A 23,027-nucleotide genomic window follows, 5' to 3' on the forward strand; every position below is an offset into this window, starting at 1 on the left:
ATGGCAGTAAGAGATGAAGCCAATGCCTAGCATGCCTGTAATGCTGGAGAAAAGGGAGAGGAAGGTACAGAAGGGGAGGGGGAGGAGAGAGGGAAAAGAGCAGAGGGTTGGAGATAACTCAGTGGTAGTTTATTGACTAGCATGTAAAAGAGGCCCTAAGTCAATCTCCAGTAAGGAGGCAAGGAAAAAAGTTAAAACAGAACAGCTTAAATAACACACCCCCCCCCCGGGGGCACTTAAGTAAAACACTGTTTAAAATCCTTGTACTAATAAACAGTAAGAGTTCATGAATTGATTTTTCTCAGAAAAGAAAGAATTAACAAAATTAACTCAAGAAGAACCAGGAAAGTTGTACAAACCAATAATTATGGGGAGGGGAGTATGGACTAAAGAAGTCATCAAAGAATTATTCAAATGGAGATGCCAGACCTGGTTGGTTTCATGTCTGGGCTCTTTCCTGCACTCATGGAACAGATAATTCCCATGTTGCAGTCTGTTCCCAAAGTTGGAAAGTGCTTCCATTCACTTTAGAAAATTAGCCTTAAAGCCAGGCACTGGGAGCTCAGGCCTATAAGCCCAGCATTCAGGAGGCTGACAAGGGAATTAACTGCAATTCTAAGACAAGCCTGGGCTACATAAGTTGGGCCTTAATGGGAGACGCTGTCTTAAAAAATTAATACAAAAAAATTTTAAAATAGCTTAATTTTTAAAACTGACAAAAACAGAAGAGCAAAACTATAATATCACTAAGAACACTGATGGGCAATTCCTAAACTGACGATTAGTAAGGGAATCTAACCTAAATTTCCAGGAATAATCTACCTTGAGCACTTAAATACAGTCTAGAAAGTTTATACAATAATCTAAAGAAGAAAACGTACAGCCCAGTGTGGCACATACATGCATTCACACACATTCACACACACACATTCTCACACACACACACACACACACACACACACAAATATTTAAATGAGCAAATGGGGTTTCAGAGATTAGGAACACTTTGATGTTTTTTTTTTTTTTTTTTTATTTTATTTTTTTTTTTTTTTTTCATTTATTATGTATACAGTATTCTGCCTGCTTGTTTCCCTGCAGGCCAGAAGAGGACACCAGATCGCATTACAGATGGTTGGGAGCTGCCATGTGGGTACTGGAAATTGAATTCAGGACCTCTGGAAGAGCAGCCATCTCTGAGCCATCACTCCAGCCCCACTTTGATGCTCTTACAGGGGACTAGAGCTTGGTTTTCATCACTCACATCAGGGAGCTCACAACTCCCTGTAACTCCAGCTCCTGGAGGTTGAATGTCTCTTCTGGCCTCTGAGAGCAACCATACACATGTGCATATACACACAGAGACACATAACACACATAAATATACACATACACACGGTGAACATAAATAAAAAAATTTTTATTTCCTTTTTATTTTTGTGTTTGATATCATTTCCTGTAACATAGGAAATGTTGGCTGGCTTGAACTCCTGATCCTCCTGCCTCCACCTCCTGAATGCTGGGATTACCTGTATACATCACCACAGTGGTTCTCAACCTGTGGATTGTGACACCTTTGAGGGTTGAATGATCCTTTCACAGGGGCAGTATCAGATATTTTCAACTCATAACAGCAGCAAATTAGTTATAAAGTAGCAATGAAAACAATTTTATGGTTGGGGTCATCACAACTTGAGGAACTGTATTAAAGGGTCACAGCATTAGGAAGGTTGAGAACCATTGCTCTAGGAAATTTTATCAACAGAGAAAACTTCAGGGCAAGCAAGCCTCAAATCTTGGCAGCTGTCAAAAGGAGGGAGCTAGGGAAGAGCAAAGCCCTACCTTGTGAATGAGGGTCTGAGCGAGTTGTTCTGTTCAACACAGGAGGCTGTCAAGCAGCTTCATTGACAGCAAGGGGAAGCTTCACAGAAAGACTGAAAAAAGCATGCTTAGGCTTCTAGGGAGAATTCAGAAGGTAAAAAGAAAAAAGGTATACTTTCCTAACTTAGAACTTAAAAAAAACAGGTGGCCGTACAGTAGCAGCTGCAAAAATAACATAGTTCCAGGACAGACCCTTTCTCAACAGATGGATGGATGATAGATAGATAGATAGATAGATAGATAGATAGATAGATAGATAGATAGATAGATAGATCTGCATGTCATGGTACAATAGAAACCAACAACCCAGCCATTACTGATGTGAGGATAAATTGATAAAACTTTTGGGCAACATTATGCCCATAATCTTGATCTTGAAAAATGTTTAAACTTAGCCAACTCATGTTCAGTAACTTATCCTGAGTAAACTTTCAGCCACGAGCGGGGAGACTGATAAACTTGTGAGATAGCATGGCTTTTCAGTCTGCCAAACACTTGAAAAAAAGTCAAAAGCTTAATCTTAACTTTCACACGGCTGTATTACAGAGCTATCAAGATTTGGACTTTAGGAAAATAATTAAAGACACAGTGACCTCTGCAAGCTCCACATACATGTGGAGCACACATGTACACTCAAGCATACACACTCACAAGAAATCAGTTTTTAAAAAGCAGCAGGGGAAATCAATAATTGAAGTCAGCCTGTGTTTCATAGGGAGGCCATGTTTCAGAAAAGCAATATATATAAGTAAAGGTATATTGACACATCTTGAAGAGTCTGAGAGTCAAAAGCATGATGCAAAGCATACAGAACATGTTCCTGTAAGACCTGCATTTTGAATCCCCTGGAACTAGAATTACAGACAGTTCTGATTGCCATGTGGGTGCTGGAAACTGAACCCAGGTCCTGTGTAAGAATAACAAATGCTCTACAACCACTGAGCCATCCCTCTTTGAGCAAAAAGCATTTGTTATATAGGCCTGAGAGAAGTGACTCCACAAAGCTGTCCTCTAACAACTATACATGCAGTATACATGCAGCGTGGAATCAGTGTGTGCCACACACACACACACACACACACACACACACACACACACACACACAACCCAAATAAATAACTTTCAAAGCACTATAAAAATATGAAGCATGATATTGCCCCTATAAGTATAACTCAGTGGTGGCGCCCCTACCTAGTGTACCCATATTCCTAATTCATTGCCAGCGCCACAATAAATAAATAAATCAAATCAAGTCAAACCGCCTGTACAAATGAAAAAGGAAAGAAAAGGTCACTTATATTGGCACTAAACTTTTTTTTCTTTTTCTTATTTTTTTTGGGGGGAGGGTTGAGACAGGGTTTCTCGGTGCAGCCTTGGCAGTCCTGGAACTCAAGTCCTGTACACCAAGATGGCCTCGAACTCCGAGACTCAGCTGCCTCTGCTTCCTAAGTACTGGGAATAAGGCATACATATGCCCCCACTGCCTAGCTGGCAATACACATTTCTTAAAGGTTTGTGGATTTCAAAAAATTTTGAATTATGTGTATGTATTGTATATGTACATGTGAATACAGGTAAGGAGGCCTGAAGAAGGCAGAGCTAGAATTACAGGCAATTGTGAGCTGCCCAAAACAAGCATTGAGAACTGAATTCAGGGCCTCTGCAAGCTTTTTAACCCCTGAGTCCTCTCTCCAGCCCCCCACCTTTATCTCTTTATGGAAATCAGTTTTCCCCCTCTACCAAGTGGGTTCCAGGGCCTGAACTCAGGCCCTCAGACCTGGCAGCAAGAATCTCTACCTGCTGAGACACCTCCCAACCCTGATGTTACATCTTAATGTGAGAATGTCCACAAGTATAATAAATATATTCTTTACTCACAAACAGCAGACAAAGGATTGGGAAAACAAAGACCAAATCAGAAACCAGGCAAGGTACTGCAAGTCTATTGATCATAACACTTGAGAGGTGGAGGCAGGAGGATAAGGAATTCAAGGTCATCCTTTGCTACACGTGTGAGATTAACCTAGATTTTATGAAATTCCATATCAGAAAGAGTGGTGGGGAGGGGTATCTCAGCTGGCAAAGTACTTGCCACACAGTCATGAAGACCTGCATTAAATCCCCAGACCCACAAGAAAAACCAGGCACAGTGCACATGCCTATAATGCTGCCTGGGCAGGCAGAGACAGCAGGATCTCGGGGGATTGTTGGCTAGCCAGCCTAACCTTGGTCTCAGTGAAAGACTGTCACAAAAAACATGCTTGATGATGCCTGAGAATTGGCACTTGTGACTGACACCACTACATCTACACATATATATGAACACACACATACATGCACACACACAAAGAAAAGGTCAACTCATATAACAAAATGGACACATGTCCCTGGTGCTAAACCATCCTTTGCTGTGTTGCTGTGTGTCCAACAGAAGGGAACAGAGCACAGGAGGAACTGAAATGCCCCAAGCAGCCCCCAAGGAAGGACGGACTCTGAAGAAAGAGACTCAAGCTGCTGCAGTTGCCTCCCTAAGCCTTAACACCCCCGGCCCCCACATCTCGCTCAGGCTAAGTCCACTTTCAAAAAATATTTTCTCAACAGTAGGCATCAGGAGAAAAAAGGAGTCTTTCTTCCTATGGCATTTGGCTGACACATATGGTATTTCTCTGAATAGAGGCTTTATGAGGGAGGGTCCTCAGCCCACAGGCATGGGTTAGACCACTGGCCACAAACAGCAAGGAACAGACCTGAGGATTTATATGTCCGGGCAGCAGAGGCACACTCGATAATTCAGATGGAGCGGCTGTCACATCCCAACAAGCATTAAGGCCTATTGAGTGTCTAGGAGACCTAGGCACCATCTGTAACTCTATCCCAAACACAGAACTCACACATATGCACACAGCGCCTTTGTTCTGTTCCAGGGCTCAGATGTGAAAAGCAATGATTTCAGCTGGAGGTATTTGACAGCTTAATTCAATGCATCAAGTGTCTCCTGAGTGAGAAAGATCATAGGAGAGCCTCCATCCCTGAGGAACAATTAGGGGACACAGCCCATGGAGCATGCTTGCTAAATGCTGCCTTGGTCAAACTCCTTAAGTGGTCTGTAAGGGGCAGAAGCCCTATGGTCAATCCCAGGACTGGCTGCCATACCCTCCTGAGCACAGAGGAATCATACATACTTTTGCCGCCATTGTTCTTCAGGACATTGGAGAGGTTGACAGAGGCAGTGCCTAGTAGTTCATTTCTCAAGGTATGACAGCTCCAGACCTTCAGATCTAAATGACTCTGGGCTGTGACATTCCTGGAAAACAAATAAGTGATTCATCACAGCCCAGCAGATAAGCCAGTCACCCCCCCCCCCTTTTTAACATGAAACAAACTACTAAAAGCTACATTGCTAACATCTTGCAGGGGACAAAACAGGAAGACAGTCACATTCACACCCGCACACACTGACTTGTAACCCCCTAGCTAACAATGAGTGCTCTGTGAGCTCGATGAGATAAAAACACATAGAGAGGAGCAGCATGGGGGTCAAGGGCAGCAGAGCCTGCCAGCCTTCTCTCCACCCCTGCCTCTTACATCCTAAAAATGATGCCCTTACAGAACTATGATTTCATTCCAGAGAAGCTCAGAGCTCCCAATGCGCTTCCCAGTCTTCTTGGTCTCGCTGGGGAGTCCATCTACTGCCACCTCCACATAGGAGTTGATTCTCGGCTGGCGGTTGTGCACCTTGGGCTTTGCTGACACCACTGGAAGAGACAGAAAAAACAGATGAGTCAAAGAACTGCTATACGCCCCTGACTCCTTTTGTTATTTCTTAAAGATCTTTTTGTTGTGTTTTGGTCCTCTTAAATACCTTTGAAGAATTACACGGTGGTAGTTCAGACAGGACAATGTTTTCTGTGAATACCTGAAAACCTCATTTCCATACCCAGTACCCACATAAAAGGCCAGGTGTGGCATGGCAGTAGGTTTGTAATCCCACAGACAGGACAATCCCCTGAGGTCAACTGTCAGCCAGGTTGGCCTAACTGGCAAGGTTCTGGCAAGAGATTCTGTCTCAAACAATAAAGTGCCTGAATAATGACACCCAAGGTTGTCCTCTGACCTCCACATGCACGTGCACACAAACTGCACACACAAAATAAAATTGTAAATTAAGAAACAAAAAGGGGCTTAAACAAAGCAAAGAAGAAAATAAATGTGAACATATAAACAGTCTGAAATATAAAGGGGGAAAAATGACTCCTAACTTGAAAACACATGAGATAGCAAAGTGCTTTGCCTGCTACTTACAAATCAACTTCTAAATAATTGCCACAAAATCCACTGCATGGCAGTGTTAACTTTTTACATCGTTGAGATGATGCAGTTCTTGGTTCTGGGGCAGTTAGCAGGAGTGCAGTTCTCAGGCATGGCTGAGCATCCTCAGAGCAGATGAACTTCCCTCTGGAAACAGGTGCGGACTCCCTGTGGTGCTCTGACTACCTCCATTTGGCCAGACTGCAAAGGTGAGTGCTGTTTCCCCACTCTTTCCAAACCACACAGATTTTTAAAAATAGTCTAAAGACAATCACTAAGTTTAAACTATTACTATAGACATTGCAATGCACACATCATCCAACTGAAGCCTCACAACAAACTCAGGAAGTGGGGAATATACTATTATTCAAATTGTGCTGGGAAGAAAATAGGCTTGGAAAGAGGTCACTAAGGCAGGGTATAGGGACACATACCTACAACCCAGCTGTTAAAAGAAGCAGGGTTGTTGCAAGTTCAAGGCTGGCCTGGTGTACACAGAGAGTTCTAGGCCAAACAGGGTTACTCTCAAGAAACAAAACAAAAAAGCCAGGCAAACTCACTCAGGCATATAATCCCACTGACTTGAAAGGCTAAAATACACAGGGTCATGTTGAAGAGTGTGTGTGTGTGTGTGTGTGTGTGTGTGTGTGTACGGGGGAACAATAAGCCAGAATGTGCCCCCAGCAGGCTGTTCCACCCCAGCTGTATGCCATTCCTGGGCTTTGCCACTTTTCTTCGGTGGCAGCAAGGCTGAATACACTCCATGATGGTCAGCCACCTGTATTGCTTGTTCTGTTTACGTGCTTCATGTGAATCAATCCCAATCAATCTCTCAATCCCCCTTTTCGTTTTGGTTTTCTTTTGTTTGTTTCCTACATAGCATCTTGCTGTGTAGCCCAGACTGACTTGAACTTACCATGCCATGCAGCTGAAATGATCTGTCACATGAGTACTGAGATTACATACTCCCTAGCTAGCACACAGCAGCCCTTGTGACAGTCATTTATCACAAACTGGTAAAAGCACACAGAACATAAAGCCAATGCATATCCTATCCCATGGGCACCTATCGTACAGCATTAATGACTCACAGTGGGAACTCCGAGGTGATGAGAAGAAGCACATCTAGATGCCATCAACCCTGTGCCTAAATCAGAAGATAACTGATATTCCTCACCCACAATGACCAGACTAACCTTCATGAGGGCCCTTCTATTTAGAGTAAGCTAAGCTCCTTCCCAGACCCCTCAGAGAGGTGACAAGTCCTATAAAGGTCTGTAACTTGGCAAGGGTCACAGCCACCCCTAGGTTGTTTGAAGCATTAACTATGCCAAACTCAAAAACAACAGTAGGGAGGACATAAGAAACAAAACAAAGAAATACTGTGAGGTTAATAGTCAAGCAACAGGGATTGGGTTGAAAATAAAGGTTTATCACAGACTTAAGACCCTGTACCACTTTACACATATATCAAGGCTATCTGATGCCACCTGGTGGTGAGATATGAGCACTGCATACCTTAGCTTTAAAAATAGAGACAAGTTTGAATCAGTACTAGACAATATCTTTAAAATCAACAGGTTCTGCCAGGTGTTGTAGAGTAGACCTTTAGTCCCAGCATGCAGGAGTCAGAGTTAGGTGGATTTCTGTAAGTTCAAGGACAGTTTGGGCTACACAGTGAGTTCCAGACCAGACCAGCCAGACTATATAATGAAACCCTGACTCAAAAAAGGGAGATGGACAGATGGCTCTTGCAAAGGACCTGAATCCAGTCCCCAGCACCAATGTAACCGCTCACAACCATCTGTAACTCTAGTTCCAGGGAGATGATGCTGTCTTCCAGTCTCCACAGGTAGCAGAAATGAATGTGGTAAACATACATATGTGCAGGCAAATACTCATACTCATAAAGTAAAAATAAATCTGTCTCCGTTTCTGGAGTTCTGGGGTTATGGGCATGCACCACAACACCCAGTTTATTCAGTAGGACTGACCCCAGGGCTTTGTGCATGCTAGGCAAACTCTACCAAAGTGAACTACATTTCCCAAATCAACCTGGCAAAACTGAGGCCCTAGCTCAATCTCTAAGTGCTTTTAATGTAAGTACTTGGTGTTAAACAATTACAACCTTGGAAAGAAAATATAGTGGGGATAGACAGGTTTGAGGAAGCTAGCAATAGCAAAATGTGGTGATCAGGGAATGGAGTAAAGAACAAAGCAGGCGAAAAAGTGATGGGAGATGTCATTCTGTATATGTTTCTCATACTGGTTAATAATAAAGCACTGTTGGCCAATAGGAAAGGAAGATAGGAGGGACTAGGAGACAAGGAGGAAATAGGAAGTAGTTAGGAAGAGTCAAGATGGAGAGTCTGAAGAAAGCAGTATGCCGCCGGCTCCCCGGTAAGAGAAATACATAGATCAGCAGAAATGGGTTAATAATTAAGATAAAGCTAGCCGATAAGAAACTAGTAACTGGCCAACAGGATAATATCAAATACAGAGTCTCTGTGTGTTATTTGGGGCTGGCGGCGCAGCGGCAGGACAAAACCAAGCGGCAGGCAGAAAAACCCGTACACGTTATAGATGGCGCCCACGTGGCTAGTAAGAACTTCCCCTTAAAATTTAACAAAAGGTTCAAAAAAGGTTTTAGAAACAAAAGAACAGAGACAAGCAAGGTTTCTTGGTAGCAGCATTTTTCTCAGTTGAACTCTGCTTTGCTAGAGACAAGCAGATATTCGCGCGGCTCCTTTAAGGGAAGATTCCTGACTCAGCTTGAGCGGCAAAAAACCGCACAGCTTTCAAATAACTCTGCTAACAATTTATTGGTGTGTATGAGAGATGGCAATGGCAGTGACCACATCTCCAAGCCGGCAGCATGCTTTCTGGGTGGCAGCACAGACCAAGGCGGTGAGCATAGCTCTCAGTGCTGGCGGTAAAGTACCCGCCACCATCTTTGGTAAACCGTGGCAGAAACAAATACTTTCATTTTAACAATGTTGTTGTTTAACAGATAAAGACTCATGGCCAGAAAAAGATAAAGATTTACAGTAGAGACAGATTCACATTAAGAAAAGGTGCTAAAGTTTACAGTGTATTTTAAAAAAATACATAGGCTTGGGAGAGAAAAATAAAATGGTTTTAAAGAGACAAAGAGGAACTGGGTGTTGTAGCACCACGCCTTTAATCCCAGCACTCAGGAGACAGAGGCAAGCAGATCTCTGTGATTTGCAAAGTAAACCTGGTATGCAGAGTAAATTCCAGGACAGATAAGAGTTACAAAGTGAAACCCTATGTCAAAAAATAAAAAAAAATAAATAAAATTAAAATAAACAGAGCAATAATAAAGCCATGTAAAGATGAAAAGCTCAGAGAGAATCTGGTTACTGTATGCTGTTGTGTTGTCTCTGCATTGTTTGACTGCTGAGAAAATAACAACAACTGATAAAGGAAATGCTGCTGGATTAATTCAATTTATATATTTTAAAAATGCTTTGACTCCAACATTTAAGTTCAAGGACAAGTTACTGGGGAAAAGGATTTCTATTTTTGTTTCCACAGAAAATGAAAAGCTGTGGATTCCTTGCAGACTAATGTGGTTTGAGCAAGCCAGGCCCCCTGAAACAGTCGCTGGTGATCCTACATTCAAAACAGCTGGACAAAGCAGCCTCGCAGACTTACAGCCAGGATTTCTGCATCTTCTTAGGATCCCCATGACAGCGCCCCCTATCAGCAGGAAGTAGTTTGGAAAGAACGACGCCCAAATTCCCAAATATTGTTTATAAATGTTTGTTTTCATTTAAATGGGGTTGGTTATAAATGGTTAATGATCACGACCAATAACTTTTTAAAGGTAAAAAAGGGGATTATGGTATAGATATGAATACTTCATTTTGGAATGGATTTTCATTTACTGATACAGTTTAAGGTCAATTTTGTGATATCTATATTTCTTTTGTTTAGGTATTGTGTTTATATAGCTCATTTAGGAATGTAATGTATAATGTAGTACAGATAATAGATAATTATCTATGATAGTCAAAGTTTAGAGTTAAGTTAGTTAGGTTTTTCAAGATACACAGAGATGTATTTGAGATAGATAGGAATTCTTCAAACCTTTCAAAGACCTACAGAATATGGCATTTAAAATGGTTTAGGGTTTTTCTTGACAGTGAGACATAAATGCTCCTGGCAACACCATTTATGTCAGAAAGGAAGATGGACATAGAAGAAACGTGTTATGAAGTTTGCTTTCAATATAGCAAGACTAGCCATTTGGACAAGAAACTGCTCTTGTCTGGACTGTTTGACTTTGTGATGTATAAATTGGACATGCAGGACCCACAGGAAAGTGACTCCTGATTCACGATGGACATTGCTACAGAGATCCTGCTTCATGGAAGAGTCTGCAAGACAGTATGCAGGACACAAAGAAAAGTGACTGTCAAACTGCCAATACAAAAAGACAGTTTAAAGTTTCCTGCTTTGCTGAAGAATCAGCTAGACACACTATGGCCTATGAGCTGAAGATGGAAGATTACAAAAGAACTTCGGGTGACCAGGCAGTGAGTTGTCTCTGTCATTTCTAGAGTTTATATACTATCCTTCTGTGGTCTTTGATGGAGTTGAAGACAAATAGTTATGGTTATAGTTTTCCTTAGTTAGGTTTAAAGATAAGTTACATATAGGACTTTAGATTCACAAATATAGGATAGATGATAGAATAGTTTCTTTTAGTCTTGCTAAATGTCAATGGACTAAATATTGTTAGCTGTGATTCTTACTTGATAACTGTTGTGTTACATATTTTGCTATGTTAAGGTTAAAATGCTTCTTTTTATTTAGACAGAAAAGAGGAGATGATGGGAGATGTCATTCTGTATATGTTTCTCATACTGGTTAATAATAAAGCACTGTTGGCCAATAGGAAAGGAAGATAGGAGGGACTAGGAGACAAGGAGGAAATAGGAAGTAGTTAGGAAGAGTCAAGATGGAGAGTCTGAAGAAAGCAGTATGCCGCCGGCTCCCCGGTAAGAGAAATACATAGATCAGCAGAAATGGGTTAATAATTAAGATAAAGCTAGCCGATAAGAAACTAGTAACTGGCCAACAGGATAATATCAAATACAGAGTCTCTGTGTGTTATTTGGGGCTGGCGGCGCAGCGGCAGGACAAAACCAAGCGGCAGGCAGAAAAACCCGTACACGTTATAAAAAAGCAGTTTGTTCAGAGATGGCAAGTGCAAAGGCCCAGAGGCAGAGGCCTGCCATGTGGGTTCAGTGTAGACCCAAGAAGCCAGAGGACTCAGGCAAAGTGAACCCGGAAGGTAATAGAACACACATGAGAAAACAGTGGCCATCAGCTTTTACTCTGAAACACAGAGAGCTTGGTGGCTTACACTGTAACAAGACTACTGTCTGCTGTGTGACCACAGCCTGAAAGAAGGAAGACAAAGGGCAGAATCTGAGAGGCAGGTCTGCAGACCTCAATCCAGAACTGAGTGCTAGGGATGGGCAAGACCAGGAGGGGGGGGAGAAGTGCTGAGAGAACCAGATGTCAGCTTCACTGCTAGGTTAATGCCAGCTACAGGAAGAAAGTCTGGAGCATGGTTCCAGACACGGGCACGCTTCGTAGTCACTAATGGGACGGCAATCGGCTACTAGATACTTGAGTCGGGAGTTCCAAGGAAGGTCTGGGCTGCAGACAGCAATCTAAGAGAGTGACCTTTTACTGAAGGCATTTAAAGCCCTAAGGCTAGATGGGACCACCTAGACCATTAATGTACAGAGGGCAAGCCAGGACACAAAGGAATCAACCATCTCAGACCATTTTAGCTGAAAGTTCCATTTTTCTCACCTTCCCATTATTTGCCTTCTTTTCCAAGAACTCTAGTTGTAAAGTGATAATCTTTTGAGAACAAATGCTTCTACAACTGTTTCAGGAGACCTGGTTCTCTAGACAGATGTGCCTCAGATACTTCATGCAGTGCCACTCACCTTTCAGGGTGAGCTGGGACTTCTCAAAAGGCAGGGCCACTCCTGCCCGGCTGGAGCTGGCAGATGCCATGTCATCACCATGGAACTGCAAAGAAAACCAGAGTGGGGAGAGAGGGTGTTAGACAATGGCTGAGAAGGAGACTAAAGAATTCAACCCGATAGGCTGGAGAAACAGCTCAGTGGTTAAGAACACTTGTGGCCCTTGCAGAGGACCTGGGTTCAATTCCCAGCATCCACATGGTAATTCACAACCATTTGTAACTCCAGTTCTAAGGGATCTGATGCTTTCTTCTCACCTCCTAGGCCACCAGGCATGAACATAGTATGCAGACATACATGCAGGCAAAATACTCATGCATGTAAAATAAAATAAATAAACCTCAGAAAATTAAAAAGAGAAACTCAACCCCAGGACAGCTATAGTGGTGCAAGCTACAATCAGTGACAGCACAGGCTTACAATCCCAGCACTTGCAAGGTGGAGGCAGAAGAATCAGATCAAGGTCATTCTCAGCTATGTACTGAGTTCAAGGCCAGCCTAGTCTACATAATGAGTTCCAGGACAGTGGACTATATATCCCGTCTCCAAAAAGTATAAATAAATAACAAGTAAACCAATAAATCCAGCTTTTTTATGAGTCTGTTGAACCTAAAGATCTGATTGAACATTTCTCCAATGATCCCAAACAGCTAATAAAGCCATGAAAAAAATGTCTGATGCCACCCAACAGGTGTCCCTGTCATTGCTGGGAGCTGGAAATAGAAGCTCACTTGAAATACAACTCTTTTGTTTGTTTGTTTGTTTCTGTTTTTCTGTTGTTGTTGTTGTTGTTTGTGTTTTTTTCCCCCCGAGACAAGGTTTCTCTGTAGTTTTGGAGGCTGTCCTGGAACTAGCTCTTGTAGACCAGGCTGGTCTCGGGAACTCACAGAGATTTGCCTGTCTCTGCCTCCCTAGTGCTGGGATTAAAGGCATGTGCCACCACCAACGCCCAGCTGGGAAACACAAGTCTTACTCAAAAGTAATTTTTAGACATCATCATTTTTCATTTGGAAAATATTGGTTCCTTGAGCTGTGTAGGTATTCTAACCCTTAACATACTTCATTATACAACATTAAAACACACACACACTTATGAATGCCACTGGTGATCTCATCAGACAGGTGTCCAAACAGCAGAACGCTGTCAAGCCTGTTGTAGTAGAGTGGCCCAAAATCCTAATTTTCTTGTAAGAATGATTTTGTTACTGGCAACAAATTCTGTCAGTTGTTTTCCTTAGAGTGTCAGATTTGCTTCACTCAGTTAGAAATGTCTGCCAATTTCTCAAATCTAGTAACTTCAATTTGTTTTTCAATTGTTTTCTAAAGGAAAAATGATTATTCAGTGGAAAAAAAAAAAAAGCAACAATCTGGCTCTAGTTTCTAGAACTGCTCAAGTGCTTGTCTTCAACAGTTATTGCAGCTCACCATGCAGCAGATGCAGAATTCAACAAGGAGAATATAAAAAGACATAACCATGCTCAAGAGTCAGATGGGCTGGCAAGAAACTCAGCAGGTATGACACCTACACACAAGCCTAGAGACCTGAGTGCAATCCCTGGAACCCACACAGTAGGAGAGAATCAGCGAACCAGCTTCACAAAGATACCCTCTGACTACTGAGGTCCACATGAACCATGGCATATGCACACATAAGAGCTGGTGAGATGGCTCATCTGTTAAGAACATGTATTGTTCTAGAGAAGCTGAATTCAGTTCCCCACATCCACATCCAGCAACTCACAACTGCCTGTAACTCCAACTCCAGGGGATCCAACACTTGTGGCTTCTACAGGTACCTGTACAAACACGCACAGACATACACATACACATAGATGCAAAACCAGTATAAAAATAGTGAATTTTTAAAATTTATTTTTGTTTTTAGAGACAGGATTTCTGTGTAGCTTTGGAGTCTATCCTGGAACTCACTCTGTAGACCAGACCAGCCTCAAAAGAGATCCACCTGCCTCTGCCACCAAGTGCTGGGATTAACAGTGTGCACCACCACAGCCAGCTCATTCAAGGATTCTGTATTTCTTTCTACCAAGGCCGTGAGGTGATGGAGAACATGACAACAACAGCATTCTTGGCTGCATCACCAAGGGCTTGCTTGACTGGTAATCACAGTGAGACAGTGAGTGATGAATGAGTGTTGTTTTAGTTTTGATGATGCAGTCTCAGAGATGCCTGCATATCTGAGGATCACACTTGAAACTGCTGCTATAAAAGCAGTGTACAGGCTGAAAGGTGTGGTGCACATATGAAATTCTAGAACTTGAAAGGCAGGAGGATCATTGTAAGTTCAAGGTCAGCTTGGGCTACACAGTAAGACTTAGCCTCAAAAACAAAACACTGTAAGGGTTACATGTGGTAGCACACACTTAAAATTCTAGCAAAAAGGTCACAAGTTCAAAGCTAGCCAAGACTACAAAAAAAAAACAAAGCAAAACAAACCATCAACCCAGAGCTGTACTCATTGACAGGAAAGTCCTCTGTCTGAGCTACACATCTGACTTTTACAGATATTTTGCCTCTGGTGGAAACCTCCAGAATGCTCCTTAGAGGAAAAAAAACAAAAAACAAAAAACAAAACAGTATAGTATTCTACAACTCAAGATCCTAAGAAACTGTTGCCACCTTGAACTATAATTCTCAGTTCCCTCCTCACAGCTGTGCAGATATCGCCAAACACAACTGAGTGCTCTCATCTCTGAAATGCCATCTTCTAAGACTCCATAGACCTCTTGGGGTTTTCTGCTTTTTTTAAATTGTGACGTGTTTCTAAAATGGGACACCTCACCACCCTTGAAAGGTAGGAGTCCAGTTCACATGCACAATCCTTTAAGGGGGCGAGGGGAGAGGGAGAAAGGAGGAAGAGGTGGGGAGGGAAAGAGAAGGACATGCAGTTTAAGTACAGTGCAATGCCCTTGGTGAACACTTGAACTTACACAGAACTGTGTCACAGGGGACATGAAGTGATGGGAGATGCCATTATGTATATGTTTCTCATACTGGTTAATGAATAAAGCACTGTTGGCCAATAGGAAAGGAAGATAAAAGGGACTAGGAGACAAGGAGGAAAGAGAAATAGGAGGGAGGAGTCAAGATGGAGAGTCTGGAGAAAGCAGAATGCCAGCCAGCTCCCCGGTAAGAGAAGTCCACGTAAAAATACATAGATCAGCAGAAATGGGTTAATACTTAAGACAGAGCTAGCCGATAAGAAACTAGTACCGGGCCAATAGCATTATATCAAATACAGAGTCTCAATATGTTATTTGGGGCTGGTACGGCAGCAGGACAAGACCAGCGACAGGAGGAAAAACCTAACTCCTTACAAGGAAGGTGTAAGGGAACATGGCAGCACAGAAAGGAAGGGACCACCTGAGGTCAAAATAGAAGCTCCTTCTGTACAGGACAAAAGCTGTGGAGCAGTGGAATTAGGGAAAGAAGACTGAAAAACTGCATTGCAACATTGTATCTTTTTCGTTTGTTTGTTTGTTTTTGGAGACAGGATTTCTCTGTGTAGCTTTGGAACTTGTCCTGGAACTTGTTCTGTAGAGCAGGCTGGCCTCAAACTCATAGAGATATGCCTGCCTCTGCCTCCTGAGTGCTGGGATTATTTTTTTAATATTTATTTATTATGTATACAGTGTTCTGCCTGCAGACTAGAAGAGGACGCCAGATCTCATTACAGATGGCTGTGAACCACCATGTGGCACACACACACACACACACACACACACACACACACCATGTGCTTCCCAGGTGCCCATGGAGGCCAGAAGGCTTCTGATTCCCTGGAACTGGAGTTATGGGCGGTTGTGAATCATGTGGATGCTGGGAACTGAACCTGAATCCCCTGGAGAAGCAACCGGTGCTCTTAACCACTGAGCCATCTCTCTAGCCCCAAAATGAGAGTTCTTAAGACATTTACCTGGGTCTCAGAACCATTTTATAAGCTTGACCTTTTTTCCTGAGTGAACAACAATTTTCAGGAGGAAATGGTAGTATATTGAATCATTATAAATCGGGCCCTGGAATCAGTGCTCTAAGGCACTAAAAGTTAGAAACCCACTTACTTATAGACTTTAAAAACAAAAGACTGTTTTTAAAAATCTAGATGTCTGTAGGGCTCTCTCCTCCCTAAGGCAACTAAAATAAAGGTAGCTTTTAAACCAGTTTGTTCTCCAGAGTTTGGCCTTTGGTCCAAACTTCTAGACAATGAAACTATGAAACTTGGAGCCGCCACATGATTTTAAGGAGGAAAAAAAAATTTAAGTATCTTGAGCTACAACTAACAGCCCATAAACAAAATCAAGGATAAATGCTAAAGAAAACTCAGAAAAAATAAGGCCAGCTAAGAACAAAGGAGAAATTAGGGCCCAAAATTCTACACTGCCTTTTCTCTCCAGTCATTCATAATTACAGCCCACCATTTATGAACACTGATCTCTTATTATGTGAGCTGTGTCTGTAGTTGCAGATCCAATTAGCCAGGTACCACCTGACCATTACAAGGTAAGCTATACAAACTGTAAAACCTGTCCAGGGTGCATTAAAAACACACACACACACACACACACACACACACACACACACACACACACACACACAACTAGGGAGTGCAGACAGATATCAGTCTGCTGAGTGTGTTTGTTCACATCAGTAAACCTACCACACGGGAGGCTGAGACAGATGCCAGAGTTGGGGCTAGCCCAGGCTATACCACATGACTCTATGCAAAATAAATAAGAGACATTGATCCCCAAGTATTTACAACCTACTGGCTTTTGTCTCAGGGTCTCACCATCAACATGATATCATCTAAATGAATACTGTGTCGTGCTCATATCCCCAATGAACACTACAGGAAGCTTGGAAAACCTGAACACAGATTTCTGATTCAGAAACAGAGAGATGACTAATAATGAGGAAGTGTCTACATACAATCAGAAAGACAGAGAAGAGGGAAGAAAGGAGAAGGAGAGAGAAGAGGAGAAAGAAAACAAAGTCAGGAAAGTGAAGCTACCTTATGAGCCCAAAACAGACAGGAGGAGGCAGACTGATGTTTAAAACATAACTGAGGGCTGGGTGTGCCAAGAACTTCGCCCCTGAAGACAGTGATGGCAGTGAAGGGTGGGGAAGACATCAAAACTTCTTTCCTTTACTAATCCAGGCAGATTTACCCAACTAACTAACTAACTAACTAACTAACCAACCAACTAAGATGGAATTTTACCTCCTCACAGGTCTGACAGGCATTTAGTTTTGTTTAGACGTTTACTTGTGTGTGGAGGCACCTGAGCTTGTGTATAGGCACAGACGCCAGGAAGGGAGGCAGTGCTCCCTCTATCACTCTCCACTTACTCCTTTGAGGCAAGGTCTCTTCTTGCACCTGGGACTCGAGTTTTAGTGACTAAGTTGGAAGCCAGCAGTACGCAGCAATCCTCCTGTCTCAGCCCTCTACCAGGCAGGGTTCAAGCATGCCAGGGATACCCAGCTAATTCCCTAGGTGCTGGGATGCAAATTTCAGTCCTGCCAATCTCATCCAAGTGCATTAACTGCTAAGCCCTCTCCCCAACCCCATGCTTTCTTTTAAAGACATAATCTCCTATGGCCCAGGCTGGTCTTGAACTCACCATGTAGCAAGGTCAGCCTTGAAATATTGATCCTCCTCCCTCTGGCTCCCAAGTACTGGGCCTTAAAAGTACTTTTAAAATAAAAGACTGAATCTGGGTGTGATGGAGCAGGCCTTTAATGCCAGTACTTGGGAGGCAGAGGCAGGCAAATCTCTGGATTTGAGGCCAGCCTGATCTACAGGACAGCCAGGGAACATAGAGAAACCCTGTCTCAAAAACAAAATTGAAATTTTTTTTAAAAAAAATAAAAAGAAAAGACTATATGGAGAACAGTTGCTGTCCAGAGTCTCCTGCCTACCTAACTAGACATGCAGAGGCCGCTCCTTAAACCCTTCTCCACTGTTTCCCAACATCCTGAAAGGATCTAAAGACTCTGGCCAGACCCCAGAGAGGGTAACCACCAGACAACCCCTTATGTAGGAAACAACAGAGAGAAAAAACAGATCCATGAGAAGTCTTAAGTCCTCTCTACTCAGGGTCACTTTCTTCACTGGGGTTAGGATTAGGGTTGGCACTCACACTTCAAGGAATGCTGGGGATGTAGTTCGGCCTAGCACGTAAAAGGCCCTGGGTTCAGGCTCTAGTACAGAAAATATTTCCTGATTCCAGCTGGAAACAACAAGGGAAGTTCAATGACCCTTGGTGGCACAACAGTTAGAAGGTGGGGTTGGCTACTAGAATTTCATCTTCTCCTTTATCTTTTGTTGCAGAGCTGGACATCAAACCCAGGGCCTCATGCTTACTGATCAATATATGCATACCCTGTCCTGAAAGAAAAAAAAATCCTCTTTAGTCAAGATTGGTTTCAAATTCACTATGTAACCATGCACTTCAGATCCTCTTGCCTCCACACCCTGGGTGCTGGGGATGACAGACACGAACACAAAAACTGGTTTGTGAGAAACTGGAGATGATGCCCAGGGCTCCCTCTGAGCAGGATAAGTACTCTACCCACTAAGCAACACCCCTCACCCCAAAGTCATCCTTTCAAGGAAAATACTTGCACTGGTTTTTATTAGATTTGGAGTTGAGCTGAAATCACCATTATCCAATTCCAGATCACTTCATTAGCCCCAAATAAACCCTATTCTGTTAACAATCAGCCCACCCTTCCCTCCCCCAGCCCCTGGAAAACACCCATCTATTTTGGTCACAGTGGATTTGCCTACTCCAGACAATTCCTACAAATGCAATCATGTGACCTTCGTGTGGCCTCTTGTGACTGTTTTCTTCCACAGAATGTTTCTGGGTCACTGTAACATGTGTCTTTCTTTTTGTGGCTGAATGTTGCTCGGGCCTCAGGAAGTATGAACAGAAGGATCAAGATTTTAAGGCCAGTCTCAGTTACACAGTAAATTTGAGGCCAGCACAGACTACCTACCACATGGGACCCTGCCTCAAAAAAAACAGAAAGAGAAGACTCCTTTAATCCCAGCACTGGGGAAGCAGAGGTAGGTAGATTTCTATCAGTTCAAGGTTAGCCTGGCTTACAGACAAGAGTTCTGGGCCAGCTACCTTGTCTCAAACAAGAAGAGAAGGGGGGGGGGAGGGTTGTAGCTCAATGGTAGGAGTCCTTGTCTGGCACACACGGACACATGAAGGAAGAGGAGCCAGTCTGGCCTAGTGGCACAGGCCTGTAACCTCAGCCTAAGGCAGGAGAGTCACAAGTTCCAGGTTAGCCTATGCTACGACAGTGAGTTCAAAGCAGACTAAGTAGCTAACTGAGACCATCTCAAGGGGGAAAAAAGGAGGTGGAGCAGTAGCACTGGGACTATAGCTCAGATGTACTGTGCCTGCACAGTACCCTGGGTGATATGCACAGGACCCTAGGTCCAATACCTAGCACCCTGAACAAGAGAGAAACAGGCAGGGCTTATCTGTAAGTAAAGACCAACCCTGTTCCCCTTCTGAAAGATGTGAAAGAGAGGAGTCTGTCCAAAGATCCCTCCTTCCCTCCCTACCCTCAAGCTTGTCCAGATCTTTCCAACACACAGGCTTCTTTCTTGGCCTCTTTCCACCATCCAGCACTGAACTGCCTTCCATTCGCCAAAGGCCCAAATAGAAAAGCAATCAAGCTTAGAAAACTTTGCCAAATAGTATGTAAAAATTAGAGGAGCTTTCTGCTGGAAAGAGGCTACCAGCACCAACTGCCTCCACCATGCAGTCCAAGTTCAACCCTAAGGAGATCAAAGGTATATGTAAGGTGCACTGGAGGTAAGATCAGTACCATATCTGCCCAAGATCAGTGCGCCCTGGATCTGTCTTCAAAAATACGTAGTGATGATAGTGCCAATGCAACTAGAGATTGGATAGGTCTGGATGATGGTGAAAATGTGATCAATTGGAGCAGACAAGCCAGACCAAGGTTACACCTTTTGCCTCTGACCTGATCTCAAAGCCCTCAAGGAGCCACAAAAAAACAAAACAAAACAAAAAATAGATGAAATTTAACACAATGGAAGTATCACTCTTGATGTGATTGTCAACATGGCTACCCCACAGATATAGTGCCAATCTTTAGCTAGAGAACTTTGTGGAACTATTAAGGAGATCCTGGGTACTACACAGCCTGTGGGCTACCACAAGGATGGCCACTGTTGTCATGACATCATAGATGATATCAGCATCGGTGCAGTGGAATGCCCAGCTAGACAGGAAGCAACAAAAGGCTGGGCGTGGTAGAGCACAACTTAAATCCTAGGACTAGGGAGGCAGAGGCAGGTAGTTCTCTGAGTTCAAGACCAGCTTGGCCTATGGAGCGAGTTCCAGGAAAGCCAGGGCTTCACAGAGAAATCCTGTCTTAGAAAGGAAAAAAAAAAAAAAGCAAGAAGAGAAAATATTTCAATAGATCATCTAACCAAAAAAAAAAGGAAGGGAAATGCTCAGCTAATAACAACAGAGATGGCAAACTAGATCTCAGGATAAACATGACTGACAAGGCATGAATGACCAAAGGAAGAGGCCTGCCCTGAACCAAGAGAATTGCCATTGCCCAGCAGTTACAACCACTCAAGTCACTGTTTGCAAGCTGAGGGCAGTGATGAGAACAGGGAGCTCAGAACCTTCTAAACAGACTCCAGCTGGACTAAGGGAACAAGATCTTGGAGAATGCAGTCCATCAATCCTAAGTTATGCAGGAACTCAAAAGCTCACTTGGGCCAGGCTGCTCAGATGGCTCAGCAGGAAATCATGTCTGCTGCCAACACTGACAACCTAAACTCCATCCCACATGGTGAAAGGAAAGAACAACCCTTGAAAGTTGCCCTCTGATCTCCACGTGTGCCATGGCCTCCACACGTGCCTCAACATGCAGGCACACACAATAAATAAACAAATGTATTTTTTAAAGCAACAGCTCACTGATCTGATCAGTTTGAGTTGATGTTCATGAAGTTATTATTTTATCAAGGAAAACTTCAGATCCCAAGACCAAGACTGAAATCCAAGGATCACTCACCAGTCAGTGTACATTTCTGTTACATTTCTGAAAGGTTACATTTCTGTTAAAGCTATGTGATTGCAGGCTGCATTGGGGGGGGGGGGACTGCATTATGCTCAACATGTTTGGTAAAGCAGGTATGTTAGCCTTTAAAAACCCATTTAATGTCTTGCCCGCCTGTCTCTTTTCCAGCTTTGAAAGCCCCTAAATGGGTTGCCAACACAGAAAGCCAGAAACTCCTGAAGTTAGCACTCAAGTGGATCTCAGCCTTACTAGAAAGTAGCAGTTGGGAGAATAGCCTTCTCAACTAAGCAAAGAAATTCATCAGTTGGTTTTTGTTTTATACACATTTGTGTATGGCCTACATGCGGGTGTCAGGTGCCCTGGAACTGGAGTTACAGACAATTGTGAGCTGCGATGTGGGCCACATCTCCAGCTCTTATCCCCCATTTAAAGACAACTCCCTTTCTACTTGTTCACATCCAAATTTTGGAGCCACCTTTAACTGCTCCCATCCTCTTACATTCCATACCCTCATCAACTCATCCACAAATCCCATTGGCTAAGCTTCAAAATCTACCCCAATGCATTTTTCACCGAGTGTGGCAAGGCCCTCTTCATCCATCCTTTTACTTCTACCCTGGGCTCCCTTTCTCAACACAACAGTACCAGTGGACCTGGCAAAAGGCAGGATGGACTTCATCCACTCCTCAGCTCAAATGCCTCACTCATCCCATGAAAACCAACACCCACACAAAGGCCTACAAGGCCTTGCCTGACCTGTCCAATGTTTCCTCCCACACCTAACACCCTTCGGAACTCATTCTCTCCACCCCGGCCCACTTAGCCCCTCTCCAGCCACACTGTGTTCTTGACTGGTTCCCAGATCTGCCAAGGTGTTTCTCCTTCCAGGCATTTGATCTTGCTTATCCCTTGCCCACATCACTCTACCCTTACTCAATCCATGCCTTCTCCTCTTTGGGATCTTTATACAGGAACCAGCATAACTGTAATCCTGGCACCTAAGAGGTGCTAAGAGGTGAAGGTAGAAGGGTGTGTCAGTTTGAGGCTAGTTTGAGCTACAATATCATTTCCAGAAAGCCTGAGCACTAAGCAAGTGTGAGACCTGCCTCTCAAACCCAAAAAAAGGAGTTGCTAAGATTATAGACATGAGTCACTGTTCTCTACTAAAACTCATTTAATTATATTGTATTTAACATAATAAATATAAAATATTACCATTTATAGCATGTATTTATAGATTGCATTTATATGATTTTACTAGAATATAAAAACATCAGTGTAAGCCAGGCAGTGGTGGCACACCCCTTTAAGACCCAGCACTCAGGAGGCAGAGGCAAGTGGATCTCTGTGAGTTTGAGGCCAGCCTGGTCTACAGATTTCCAGGGTAGCAAGAGCTACATAGAGAAACAATGGCTCGGTAAAACAAAACAAAACAACACAGTGCAACATTTCCTTTTCACATTGAATCTTCAAAATGTGATATATTTGACGTCCACAGGTTATCCCAGGGTTCAATAGTCCTATGTGGCCAGTGACCTCCAACTCCAGAATGATACCTATAATAAAGGAGTATGCAAACATCTACTGAAGAAAGACTATTCTCCTAGGAAAAGACAACTGTGACATAAGCTATTGTTTGAATGTATTCTCCAAAGTGTACGTGGTGGAAATTCTACCCCCAGTGCAACAGGATTGGGAGGAGGGACC

The 23,027-nt window shown here is 43.1% G+C and overlaps 1 protein-coding gene across 1 annotated transcript in view; it reads right to left on the reverse strand.

Annotated features, from left to right (window-relative positions):
• Wwp2 (WW domain containing E3 ubiquitin protein ligase 2) overlaps positions 1–23,027 on the reverse strand; it is a 121,717-nt gene that overhangs the window by 95,300 nt on the left and 3,390 nt on the right. Inside the window, exons 2-4 of the mRNA XM_051201722.1 lie at positions 12,180–12,264; positions 5,486–5,633; positions 5,061–5,182 (exon numbers count right to left, since the gene is read on the reverse strand). Coding sequence (XP_051057679.1) covers positions 5,061–5,182; positions 5,486–5,633; positions 12,180–12,249 — 340 coding nt within the window. The 5' untranslated portion in view covers positions 12,250–12,264. The remainder of the gene's footprint in view (positions 1–5,060; positions 5,183–5,485; positions 5,634–12,179; positions 12,265–23,027) is intronic.

Source organism: Phodopus roborovskii, unplaced genomic scaffold, assembly GCF_943737965.1.
Source record: "Phodopus roborovskii unplaced genomic scaffold, PHOROB, whole genome shotgun sequence".
Taxonomy (NCBI): domain Eukaryota; kingdom Metazoa; phylum Chordata; class Mammalia; order Rodentia; family Cricetidae; genus Phodopus; species Phodopus roborovskii.